Here is a 14,182-nt window from a genome sequence, read left to right as displayed (position 1 = left end):
CGCTGTCAGCAAGTAGAACACCATCTTCAAGTGTATTAATATTTTCCTCCAGAAAGTCCTGTAGCGAAGACGCTCGAAAAACAAAACTGTCATGCGCAGAGCCCGGCCATTCCGCATTTATGAAAGTAAATCTTCCTGAAAATAAGGTTAATTCACTGACCTTCATCAACAGACGATTGATTATGGGATCATAAGGTCAAATGACCAAGTTAATTGTTATATTTTAAAAAAGGATTTCACCTTGATAAACATAAGACCCAGTTCATCCTACATCTTCAAATAGAAATTCAAATACTGATGTTAATACACAAAACATGATTTTGAGGTCAGTGTCCTTCTGACCAAATCACTAAATGATATTAATCCTTTCCAAGAGGCGAACATTCAGATTCAGACTTTTACTTTTCAAAATCGGGCGGAATACTCAGTTAATATGCAATACACACGATAGTTTATGATAAACACATACGTGATCAATTAAAACAGGATTCACCTGAATAATGTATTGCAATATTATGTACCTTTATTATCACAAACTGTCATTACATTTATGGATGCCCTTCCCTTCCTGTTAATGAACGGCCTTTCTTCTGTTGGGCCTGGCTTCGTAATTTCAACATGTGATCCATCAATGGCACCTGTTGTCGAAACACATTTTATTACAAATGAGCATAATTAATATAAATTGATCACTATGAAACGAAATGGAAATTCTTTAATCCATCTACAAATATTTGTTTTTAAGATTAATGATAAATTTAACAACAGCTTTAAAAAAAAATTAAATTTAAATGAATGAATTGTACCAAAATTAATGCAACATATGAACGTATCAGTGATAATGTGATGTTGGTTACACTCATAATTTTTATATTTTTTAATACATATGGATGATTTCGCACCAATCACATTTGGAATCCCAGCTACATCCGCAAACCCTGCCATAATGTTGCGACGGGTGTCCATTCTAGTCGGCCAACGTATAAAGCGATCTTTCATCTCTACAAGACCTTCTGTTACATGTTTTACCACGCGACAAACTGTCGCCTTGTCGCGCCCCATGGTGTCCCCTACCACATCGAAAAATGCCCCAGTGGCATAATAACGTAGAGCAATGCAAACCTGAGGGTAAGAAAACATACGTATGTTTTCACGTAAGTTTTTCATTGATAATACATTTATGTTTTCTACGAATTTATTATACAGTTCTCAATATTACTAACTGTACTATCATTTAAATAATTATAAAGCTCCTTAGCTTTACTTTTTGTTCATTTCTCGAGATTCTGTTTTCCACCGATATTTGTATTGAGAATATTTGAAGACGGGCCTCTCTTAAACACTACGAAACCGGTTTAGCAATAAAAAAATTAATCAATGCTATCATAAAATTGGATACAGAAATAAAAACACCAAGGAAACCGTGTATACATTTGTGGATTACACTCAAATTGCAAGACACATAAGGTACTTTACGATTTGATTCAATGCATTAATTAATCATTGTTTGAATCTTATCGTAGATAACTTGTATCTACCTGTAGAAGACACAAACCTACTATTCAATTTCAACAGTGGAAGGTAAATTTTGCTTTGTCATTCTGGCATAAGTATAAAATTAACAATTAATATCACGGGTCTATTAACTGATTAAAGGTCCATGTTAGTATTAATGATTGAAAGGTATATATATACACATAAGTCCAATTATAATTCCTCTGATTAAATGAAATTTTTACCCGAAATGAAAAAAATGGTATAAATATTTACCTGCTCTGCGGGATCCATGGCACAACCTTTACCGGTAGGTCTACGGAGCCTTTCTTCAAGCTGGTCAGTTATAAATTGCAACCCTTCCTTACCAAATCTGTACTTTGCACGCAGTTCCTTGTCTGTGAGAGTTTTATATACAAATTCGGTTGATAAACACGTTGTTTTCCTGATGTTTACATTCTGAGCACCAATTATTGCGGCCATTTTGTTTGTCGTCGTTAACCGTCGCTAAATTTTTGATATTGGGGTAAGAGGTGATTTAAATTTGTTGTTAGTTTAACGAAAATGTTGACGATCGCTATTGCTAAAAACTTCTGAACAATCAAAAACAAATTAGCGAATATCCTAACGATCGCTATCTGTTTATCGCTAAATTTAACAACGATTTTCGTCGTCAACTATTTAGCGACTTTCTGAACAATCGGGCCATTGTCACCTTAATGCAAGAATTTAATAACTGCTTCCTTTTTAATGTATTTATTGATTTATTGCGCTAGGAAGATTATACATTACCGTATACAGAATATTCAATGACACTGGAACTGAATGAATAAAGTATTAAAATTGATACTGACAAATCTGGATATATTTTAGCTGAATAGAAAAATACTGATTTCATACAAGCCTTTCTGAAATAGTGGGTATTTCAATAAGTTTTCAAAATCCGTATTCCATAGGTACGTCCACCTCGCTGCTGCCATGGACCAGGCGGTCTACTTCTACCATTTTCTATCAACATGGCCAAGTCTCAGCAACTCCTGTACACTATCAACGCGTCAAACTATCAAGAAAGGTAAGTCAGAATATATTAAACTTATGTATTTTATATCATATTATTCTATATTAACACTTTCTCTTTTGCAGAAACTAGTAATGGTGTCCTGTTGAAAGGCCAAGAAAGCCTTCACGACCTATTACAATAAGCTGAAGACCGAGGGTCTGTTTCATTAATTATTTAAAAGATCTAAGTCTTAAAATTTATAATCATGGTTACATGATTCTTTTTTCTCTTTCTCCCAACTGTCTCTGTATAATGTCAACTCTAGTGTTACTGACATGAACGGTGCGGTGCGCGCCGGCTTGATAGTAAAATATGTAAAAATAAAACACTGATGAAGCAAATCAACATCAGAAAAGTGAGAATTGGGGAATAAAAATAAAACTCAATTAAGTGTCAGGATAAAAGTGATGGTGAACTGGTAAAAAGCAACAAAAAACATAGCTCGCTTATTTAATGCTTAATTGTTGCCAAAGCAACCTTTAGTGCGTTAGGGTAGGGGATAGTGACAATATGATTTGGCAAACTGTTCCAAACTACAAGCGAGTAAGGATAGAATGAAAATTTATGATAGTCAGTATTTAAGCCAGAATAAGCGCCAACCAAGATTATCCTGGATGTGTGTAACACTGGAGAGAGGAGAGAAGTCATTTTTAACCCATCGAATAGCCCGACGTTGACCAATTCCAATTCTATTGGTGTTAGATTTAGTTTGTGGTTGCCAAATTGTTCTTGCAAGTTCTAACTGTGGACGGACACGGGTGTGGAAGCTAAAGTACTGACACTTTCTGTTTTTGATTTTTTTACTTCTTTTAATGGGGTTGAGAGTGTTATTTCCATTGGTGGTAATTCTTGAAATATGAGATATGCTGATATATCAACACCAAGATACTTAGCCCTTGAAACTGACTCTAGGATCTGGTCATGGAGTATATACGGATTTCTGATATGCTTATAAGCCACTAGAGAGTATTTTAGAAAATTTTAGTATTAGAGGTATGCAGTTTCTTGAATAGAAATTCTGCTAGAATAAATTTGAGTCAAATATGTTAACGTTTGATCCCTTGTGACCATAAGTTATTTTGTTATCCTTTCAAAGATTATTGTGTCCAGAATGAAAATAATCGAAATTAAATTAACACAAAAAATGGTCATGTGCTTTCATTTAAAATGAAGAGCTAGTAAGAAAATCGAATTTATATGTGTATCAAAGACCATATTTTTACAAGTTGGTATTAATCAGCAAAACAGGTACACATATAATATGAGGCAAAGTCACCTGGTGTGAATATATATTTTAATATCTCCATCCAGTCGATGGTATGGGACTCTATTCGCTAAAGCCGAGAGGACAAACTGTTTGTGGTGATAACGATTGACCAGGCCGTTTTCTTGAGTATACGATGTGACTTTACCTCTGCAAAGTCACGTGATGTTTAAGGACACAAACTGTCGTATTTCTATCCCAGGTTAATAGTATGGGACAAGGTTCGCTCCAGCTCCGGCAGTGAGGATCAGCTGTTTGTGATGATAACGAGTCATCAAGTGATCTTTATGCGGGAACGCAAAGACTCTATTATCTTACAGCTGAAACATAGGGACTACTCAAAGGCTGCGCACTTCGAATCAGGTTGCTTTTATTTTCTTAACTTAATTTGTTAATTAAAGGTTATCTGTTTTTGATGAACTAAAGTCCATGTTATTTCATAGCCTTGGTGTCAATGTTGCTATTGTTGATCGTTGTGTAACATCTAAATCCTAAGCCGTAACTCATGAAACATTTTAAACGATTATAAAGGTTGGTACACATATAGCCATACACAATATGCGCAATTATTGCAATGTGCATGACCTTAACATTATTAAGTAATGAATAAGATAAAAAAAGAAAAATTGGCATTTCCTCCGCGTAAAGTTGATTTTACAAATTGTTGGGAATTCTATCCTATCGCTGTATTTCGAAGATAAATCTAAATCATCAATATGAACTTTTCTTATACAAAATGAACAAAAAGTTTTTATTATTTAATCGCTCGTCTATTTTTCTAAGAAAAAAATGAATGTAATGATGCCACCGGGCATCATAGTTGATGCCATCGGCATCATAGTGCAAAGTCTTTTGCCATGACTCCCTTATTACTACCTTATTCAAGCTATTCAAATGGAAGTTAGAAAACATGTTTCCAAAGATGAAATACACTTGTAAATGGACAACAAGACTTATATTTCTGAAAATAGTAAATGCGGAGTTAAAAGTCTTGATCGAATGAGCACTGACGTTCTATCATATTTGATCCTTTTTCATTGAATATTGGCCAGTGTTTTAATGTCAGACATATCTTATTTTCTTGCTTACTGATCGGCCAACCATACGATAGTGCTCAATTGGTAAAGGTATTACTTTTTAATGCTCACGACAAACATGTTTACAACAGTTACATGAATATTCACTTTTCATATATATCTTACAGACGGGCGTTACTATGTGAGTCTATTTCGTGTAGAAGAGAGAGAACCATACTCCAGTAACAAGACGCCTCAGGTCCGATGTGATTGCCGGTCTACTGCACAGAAGGTAATTCTCTTGAACAATCCTTATTCATAAAGAAAGTCCCAGAACCTGTGAGACTAAATAGCAAAAGACACAGTACATGTTTGTATTGACGTTTAAGCCGTTTGGTCAAGATAAGCGAACAAAGGCTGTAGCGAAGATCCTTATTCATAGAAAATCCCATCGAACCAATGAGGCTAAGTAGCAAAAGACACACGTTCATGTTTGTATTGACCTTAAAGCCGTTTGATCAAGCGAATTAAGGCTGTAGCGAAGATCACTATTCAAGGACAGTTTAAAAGCTTCCAAACATCTAAATGCGTGAGGCTGTTACTGTGGGTCGGTGTCATGAAGGCTATGAATTGCGTACAATTTACTTTTATTACAAAAAAAACCTATTTATAACAAAATACAATGAAATAAAGAAATGTCTCTGTTTCGATACGTCTAAAACATATTTACTGTTTCAGAATAATTACTTTAAAATTTTCTATTAATCTGAAATTGATCATGTCAATCATTGTATGTTAAAAGGCCGCTTGAATACGTTTATATGTACATAAAAAGAGATTTTAGTAACCTATTTCTAGTATCTATAAACTTTTTATTCTAGGTTGCGCAGCAGATCAACTATGCCAAGAATTTGTCAGACGAACAAATAATGTTTGTACCTCCGTTGCCAGATTTTGACGACCAGTATTATGTGTGAAATGGAGAATACTGTGATGTGTTTTAAATTGGATTTGGTGAATATGGAATATCTTTAACAGTTTGATTTTTTTTTCAATATTATACAATGTATGAGAACGTCAATATTGTGAAATATGTGAGACAGGAATATTATTAAAGCAATGTATCTGATAGGCAATATTGTGAAATGTATCAGATATTGAATGTTGTTAAATGTATGATATATGAACTTTGGATGAATCAACGCGTGCTGAAAATGTAGTTAGCATAACAGTGTTATTTGTTTGTGTGTAAAAAGGTTTTGCGTTTTATGAAGAATCACAACAAAATAAGATTGAGCAGTACTTTAAAAAGTATGTGGATCATCAAGTTGTATGCACTTGTACTTCTGTCATTGGAGTACATGTATAATGTTTCTTTTTGAGTTTCATGTTTAATGTAATTCCGATTAATACACGTGAAACTGAGGTTAGAAATCTTTGTTTTACTTTCCTACTTTTTTGATTTGCCTACCATTATATATGTATGTGTCAACACTCATTTAGTTCTTTTTTTGTAAATGGGTGATTTTGATTCTAAAATATGGATGATAAATTGACAGATACAAACTATTTAATTATGGAAAGGATGGCTATCCTAGCAACCGCGGACTTGATACGTTTGAACGGTTACCTGGCTTCAACTTAAAAGCACTACTACTAATATTGTGTTTTTTATTGTTTTATGTCGCCAGGTTATTGTTGAAAGTAATAAGTGTTTCGTAGACGACATTTCCCAATCTATGTGACTGCGCACTCTTATCGTTTGACAAATATCACAAATCTTCCAAATTGTACTTAGTTTTGTTTCAGACGACAAGATTACAAAACCGTGTATGAACTATTCTATTTATGTTTATTCAGAAGCGTAAACTGTTCTTACGGGTACCCACCTGTAATTGACGAACAGGTACCTGAGTCCAAAAGCTATTCATGTCCACGCACTAGACAGTAATGCTTAAATGACATCTGGTAAGTTTCGGTACTTCTAACTTGCATGAAATTGTAAGTACCACATAATAATAACCTGTATTAATTTGTTGCAACATGCATTTAAAAATATAAATTATTGTTTGTACTAATTGTGCATTTTTCATGCACATTGTATTAAATTGTATAGTTGATATGTTATATGAATTAATTGTCAAATGCATTGAATTTGCATTATGCTTACGTAACAGTTAGAAATCCATAGTCGTAAAAATACATAAACTAAACATATTCTTATGTACATGTACACATGATTGTATCAGGAAACATCTTGTGAACATTTGTGAAAATGAGTTGTGTATTGCTCGTATTGCTCGTGAGAAAGGCCTGTTTACACTTAATACAAGTAGAGGCTCCTTGTGTGTCACAATATCAGCTGTATATTGATTGGAAGCTTTACATTGTGTTTTCTAGCCATTTAAGTTTGCTCGTCATCTGAAATATATTGTAGTCTAACATTGGAACAAAGACAAATTATCATCTATGTAAGCGCTCAAAAAACAGAAACCATAGTTGTCTTTTATATGGCCTTTAACACAAAACTCGGAGTGTAGGAACTGTAATGTCTGTTCCATTCATGTAACCATGAATATTGGTGTAGATTGTAATATTTAGTGTGAAATATAATATTGTGTAAATATTTGCTGTGTTTGTATTGTTTGATGATCTTGTGATGTAAACACTTTGTTTCTGTAAAATAAACAGCTGTTACTGTTACCCTGTTATTTTTTATGGTGTTATCAATATTTTTTATGGTGTTATCAATACAATCTAATACAATAAACACCACTGAAATTTATCACACCATATGAGTTATTGTCATAGCCTTAAAGTCCTTAGCGGCATGATAAACCTTGAAATTACTCGACAATAACAAAGTCGACTATATTTAAAATGATATATTGTTCTCTTACTTGATACTGCCTCGGATATCAACTAGAGATAATGAATAAATCATGTATCTAAGGCGATAATCATTTGCAACCTGCTCCAACTGTACCAATGTTTTGTTTATTTATAATTAACGCATGATGTTTTGGATTTCTGAAACAATGTTCACACGCTTTGTTTATTAATGTTTTTGCTTTTGAGCTAGATAAACTTATAAGATAATGTGTAGACATATTTTTTTATTGATCGTTTTCCTATACAGTACCAGGCTATCTTCTACGTACACCCTTTTTTAATTCCTGATTACACTGCTTTTGCAGTCAGGGTTGCATTATAGGCAACGCGGACAAACCCCATGAACAGTTAACGCACATCAATGACCCAGAATACTGAATTACACCCTTAATACACTGAGAATGGTCACCTGACCTTTTTTTAATTCATGAGTACACTGCTCATACAGTCAGGGTTGCATTCTAGGCAACACAGACAAACCCCATGAACGGTTAATGCAAAGCAATGACCCCGAATACTGAATTACACCTTTAATACGCTGAGGATGGTCAACCGTCTCCCGGTTTTTTATTCCATATTACATTGCTCATACAACCAAATTTGCATTCTAAAGCAACGCGGACAGTCCCCTCAACAGTTTACGCACAACAATGACCCCGAATACTGATTTACACCCCTTAATTCGCTGAGGATGGTCACCCGACCCCCATATGTTGCCTTTTTCCGAATTACAGTGTTTATGAAACCAAAGTCGAATTCTAAAGCAACGCGGACAGTCTCCTGAACATTTTACGCACAATTATGACCCCAAATACTGAATATCACCCCTAATGCGCCGATAATGGTCTCCCGTCTCCCAATTTATTTATTTTTTTTAGTTCGGATTACATTGCACATGCAGCCAGATTTGCACTTTAAAGCAACGCAGACAGTCTCCTGAACAGTTTTCTCACAACAATGACTCCGAATACTGAATTACACCTCTTAATACGCTGATAATTGTCACCCGGTCCCCATTTTTTTTATTTCAAATGACATTGCTCATGCACCCAGAGTTGCATTCTAAAGCATTATGAGTATTCAACCTCGCAATTGTCACACTTTTTATTAATGATAGCATCCATTAGCATAAACGCCTTATGTTTGATATATTAAGGTTAACAGCATTCAAGTGGGTATTCGCTTTGTTCAGAGTTTAAACATGATATACAGTAGACATATGCTCATAACATTAGCTGTGCAAATTAAAACGGGCAAAACTTAATATCATTTTAATGGATACAATTTGCATTCGAACCACAAACAACGCTTAACAAAAAAATACATTTCAAAATTATGTTAATAAAAACATTGCAAGCGTTCAAAATTTTGTAACGTTCATCATTCGATATATGCATCCCGTTTCTTCGTTGTTTCGAAACTCTATATATTTCGGAGTGTCAATCGTGTGTTGCAAGATTTCGTGTGGCTGTAAAAATATACGATATTCCTGTTCTTAGTAATTCTTAGCCAAGAACTCCATATATATTTCTTTAGTCTTTTTCTGTTCTTCCATCGCTAACAACATCATTTTTATTAATTCAAGTCATTTCCTTTTTACCAACTTTGTTCGCTAACAACACCATTGTTATTTCAAGTCATTAGTTTTGTACCGCCTACCATCGCTTAAACCAGCATCGATATTCATTTCATAAATACAAGTATGTGTATTTTTTGCTTACTTTTTGTTATTCTTAGCTATATGCTATCCCTAGCAACAGCATTCATATGACTGCGTTCAACTAAACAAAACACGAGGGTGTTATACCTCTCTCAGCCCCCCCCCCCCTCCTCCGGGGAACATCATCCACTATCCAAAGATCACAGTCAATAGTAAATCTAGTCAACGTTGCTCAGAACGTTTGGTGAGGTTACAGCTTGCAATAACTCTACATTGTGCTTGACCCACATTCGCCATACTAGAATTTCGCAGCGTTGAATCGAGGCTGCATTTTTAATGATCTTACGTAGTAACGAACTGCTTTAATATAATTCCATTCCAACTCGCTGCAGATACCGAACATGTTCATTGCAACATGTGGAGATGACAAGGAGGAACTGTCAACGCAAACTTCCAAACGCACAAGAGCCTCGTATTACTGTTCCTCAAATCCTAATTCTTTGTAGACAAGGTACTGCATAAAGAACATACATGGAATGAAATCAAACCAAGCAACACACTGCCACTGTCATCAACGCTACACATGTCTCTCCTATCCTCGAACAAAAATCGATATGCTTCAAACCTCAAAAGTGGATGCAAAAGGCATAGTTCATGAACGTAAAACATAACTTCAAGAGCTACAAGACGCTTTATAAATGCCAATGCGGGTATTCCAGTGATCGGATGTGGTCCGCTGTATCGATTGATAAATTCCAAATATTCATTATATGACAAAAACTTGAGAAAATGGGATCACTTATATTTTTTTTAAAAACGCGTTCCAAGAGAGTTCGAGCCATTTTATATTTGCCATTTGCAAACATAAGGAAGGACTGAAGAGTCTTGTATTTAGCGCACATACTTCGAATAATATCTGGGCTTACGTGTGGAGCAAGGTCCCAAAGATTACCAGGTGTAAGATAAACAAAACACCTTTCTTTACTTGTTCAACAAGATATATGCACTTCAAAACGAAATCAGTACCTTCGTTTGAAAGATTTTCATTTTGTAAATCTTTTTTCTGTCCTTACTTGTGTAAAATATGTGTATGTGTTTTTGCACAACCAATCAGCAAGATCTATCAACATTTCCCAATGTTTTCCACATCGTGGAATTTTTCCACTGAAAAGGTTAAACGATTTGTTTAAGAAATGTGGACAGAATCTTGTCTTTGCGAATATTCGAATCATGTTCCGACATTGTCGAACACAATTTATCAAATTACTCTTATCCCAATGGTTTTCATAGTAGGAGCTACCGCGTAAAACAGAGCGGACTTACGGTGAAAACTTGTAAAACCTTCATCGACAAAGTGTTCGAAATAGGATCTCTGTAACATCTTCAGCATAACGTATGTTTGAATATTGTGATGTTAAAAAATGTAAGTAACCAGCAATGAACAATGTATTGTCTCAACTAACAATCTTAGTCAATTCAACCAAAATCATTTTGTTCAACCCAACCCTTTTCCGTTTACTTTGCAATCGTGTATGATAAAACACACATTTGACTTCGTGAAAATATTTTAAGCACAACCTATGTCAATAATCATGCGAAGTTTAAGAGATACTCGGTATAAACGCATTTCCTATAAAATGTGAATTAGAAGAAAACATCCACATGAGGTTTGTTGAATAACTAGTTACACACAATAAACGAGAGTCGGTGGGTTTGAATCCTGATTGCAAACACAGGAGTGGTGCCTCTTCTTTAAATTAAATAAAAATAAATACGTTTAAATTTAATAATTTAACGATTCTTTTGTGAATTTCATCATAGAGCAATACTACGTTAACCGAGTCTTTATACGCAGTAACTCTAGTTCAATAATGACAAAAAAACATGTAAATAAACTTTGAAAATGTTATTCATTTACGTTTGTTATTATAATGATTGATTAAAGGTGTCTTAAATAAGTAATATTCAATATATTCCGTTTGAATATTCATAAAACCATTGCATGAACAAATGAGAAGCGCAGATTTGTTGCGCGTGAATGTCTTACCGATAAACCCGTCATTTTGTCAAAATCTCCATTGTTCAGAAGAGAAATTAAGTGAAATAAATTTATCCTCTTTCTGTTACATAGAGAAAATAACAATCTTATTATTTTAACTCAGGCAAGTATAATCCTTGTTCACGTTTAAATCAGACGAAAATATTCTTAGTGCTTGGACACCAACTAAACGTTGTCATTTTAAAAAGAAAGATGTGTTTGCATATAAATTGATACGTGTTTTTGAATGACTTCAATAGGATGTCATTTTAAATCACAGTTGTGAGGTCGTTACTATTTTCAGAACCCCTAAAATGGCATATGAAGTGGGGGGGGGGGGGTAAGCAAAACGAGTGAGAGTACTTTGCTATTATTGCTAAAACCATGAAAAAAATGCACAAATTACTTGTTTAAATTTACTTGAAAATAACCATATCATTTGCATGAAGTCGTTTTGCTTTTGATGTCAAAATGATTTGGTAAGATCAAAATATATGGACGTAATTAAGTTGCTTTATTGGCAACATCATGTTATCATCAGTTGCCAGTTAAGATGTACAAACTTAAGTGACGTATTGATTGTAATGGTTAAAATTGGGTATGATGTCTAAGTTAAAATTAATACTTATTGATTTTTTAATTGTGAACAAGGGAAAATCTTCCTTATTCTTGGAAATAACGTTAAACATTATATATGGTAAGGTGCTTGGATTGCGACTTCAAATGAACTATTAAATGTAAATGTTGTCACTAATTTGTCACATGCATTGTTAGAAGTCTAAATGATGGCTATGTATCATCTTTAAAAGTCTGTTAAGAAGGACCACCAGTATAATTCGTGTCACCATTATGCCGGATGAATATAATGCCCGGACTATGCATATGTAAAACAAATGGCCGGTCGTTAAAGGGACGTTAGTTTACAGGATAAAGGTGTGTACGAGGGTTGTCCGGAAAGTTTTGAGACTGTGTCTATATTTAAAAACGTATGTAATATAAATCAAAAAACAATTAACAGCTGTGTATATAAACTATTCACGAGTTTCCTTTTGAAAAATAAAACTATATGATCTCGTAATATAGAAGGAAATGCTTGGGAAGACAACCCATCTAGCGTTTTACGAAGCACTTTGAAGTATATATATACTACTCCGTCTGAATAATAGACGCCAAAACGTCATGTAAAAACATTTGACGACAGTATGACGTCAACTGCATCACTGCGCAAGTTACTGACGCCATCTAACTTTAGACAAGTTTGTAACGATCAACGGAAGCAGACAAGTATTAAGATGTCGTAAAAAATCAACGTTGACGTCACACACCGTCTTCGCAGCGGGATGAATCCTACAAGTACTTTTATGTTTCTAACACGGGATAAATCAAAGCCAACATGTTTAAGGGCTTTGACATGGGCGTTTCAGTGACGGGCATGGAAATGTGTGCGATTTAAAGCGGAGCGACAGACCTGTCAGTCGTGAGTGAAAGTTGTGTAATTTCAGTGAGGAAAATTTTACAAGAAGACCGGCGGAGAACAGTGAGGGAAATTGGCGAATCCGTTCAGCTTAAAAGGACAGTTGTTCATAATATCATAACAGAGTGGAACGGACAGATATTCAAGCAATGGGTTGAATGCCGCGGTAAGTGTGTACGTGCAGAAGAAGCCTATTTAGAAAAACTATAAATGACGTGACGCAATGAGACTACGAAGTGCTCCGTGACTTGCAATCTGTACTTTTAGTACTGTTTTTCGTATACGTTTACTTCGTAGTATATTGTTCAAACTTTCAGGATGTTTTTGTATTAGATACATTGTCAGCTGATAAAAGTTTAAAAGCATCCTACGAGTGGAATGTTTTTATGAATGCAGTCTCAAAACTTGGTATCGGCCTTTTTTGCTTATTAACACACAACTATAGGAGGCTTAAAACTGACAACTTATGGTATTATCATATATCATAACTAACTGCAACATCATAAAATAATGCCATTATATATTTGTCATATTACACTAGGGTAATGGAATATTTGCTTCATTGTTTGATCGCAATAAATTCCTACTCTTTAACATTGAAAATTAAAAAAATCAATCGTAGCCCCGCCACTTTGTTTATATAGCATTTGGTGCATATTTATCCGAACGATTTCGTTCGAAACCAATTTCTTTATGATGCATGTTTATCTTCCTAAAGTTGGAATGGAAATTGTAATAATACTGTCCAATTGTTTCAGAAAATAAAATTTCCATTTCAGAGATAAACAACGTGTCCGACAACCTTTCGATAAGTAATATTCACTGACTTAAAATGATAATTTTGTTACCATTTGCGGATAATCTTCAACTCCAGACTCGTATGATAGTTTTATTCACAGAACATAGGTTTTACAACAAAAATGTTATCCCCTGAATGTACATATCACCATGTATGATATTATTAACAACATAATTACCTTTTTTATTCTGGAATAGATTTATCTGTCTAATGGAATCCATACGCTTCTGCTTATGCAGACTGGTGCTTAAACGTCTTTGAATTACACCACGTGTAGGCTTTTGCCTTGCATATTTTGTTTTACGAGTCGAAAACGTGTTCTTTTTCCTTCTGGCTGGTTTTCTTCAATTTAGCCATGCTGAAGAAATCGAAATATTATTTACCGATTGTGCTTTATTCGAAGTCGCTGTCTTTTTTCGAGATAATGCATCCTGAATGGTAAACCCATGTTTTTTCTGCACATTTTTACTCGCAAGCTTCAGAGT

At 34.4% G+C, this 14,182-nt stretch overlaps 2 protein-coding genes across 2 annotated transcripts in view; one reads left to right on the top strand and one right to left on the bottom strand.

Annotated features, from left to right (window-relative positions):
* The window catches only part of LOC128238434 (intermembrane lipid transfer protein VPS13D-like), a 52,537-nt gene extending 45,000 nt beyond the window's left edge, over positions 1-7,537 (top strand). Inside the window, exons 39-42 of the mRNA XM_052954355.1 lie at positions 2,451-2,566; positions 4,021-4,181; positions 5,023-5,126; positions 5,716-7,537. Coding sequence (XP_052810315.1) covers positions 2,451-2,566; positions 4,021-4,181; positions 5,023-5,126; positions 5,716-5,811 — 477 coding nt within the window. The 3' untranslated portion in view covers positions 5,812-7,537. The remainder of the gene's footprint in view (positions 1-2,450; positions 2,567-4,020; positions 4,182-5,022; positions 5,127-5,715) is intronic.
* LOC128238437 (putative nuclease HARBI1) lies at positions 514-1,907 on the bottom strand. Its single transcript, XM_052954358.1, has 3 exons — positions 1,771-1,907; positions 903-1,122; positions 514-638 (listed from the first exon to the last, which is right to left on the bottom strand). The coding sequence occupies exons 1-3, from the start codon at positions 1,786-1,788 to the stop codon at positions 514-516; spliced, it is 363 nt and encodes a 120-aa protein (XP_052810318.1). The 5' UTR covers positions 1,789-1,907.
* Positions 7,538-14,182: the final 6,645 nt, after the last annotated feature.

This window comes from Mya arenaria, chromosome 6, assembly GCF_026914265.1.
Source record: "Mya arenaria isolate MELC-2E11 chromosome 6, ASM2691426v1".
NCBI lineage: Eukaryota > Metazoa > Mollusca > Bivalvia > Myida > Myidae > Mya > Mya arenaria.
The sequence above is the reverse complement of the archived record's forward strand: the minus strand, read 5'-3'. Positions and strand labels throughout refer to the sequence as shown.

Bases quoted from the DNA above. Each gene is read 5' to 3' on its own strand.
- LOC128238437 (XM_052954358.1), bottom strand. The intron at 639-902 runs GTGCGAAATCAT...TTTCGACAACAG, and splicing joins TGGGATTCCAAATGTGATTG to GTGCCATTGATGGATCACAT.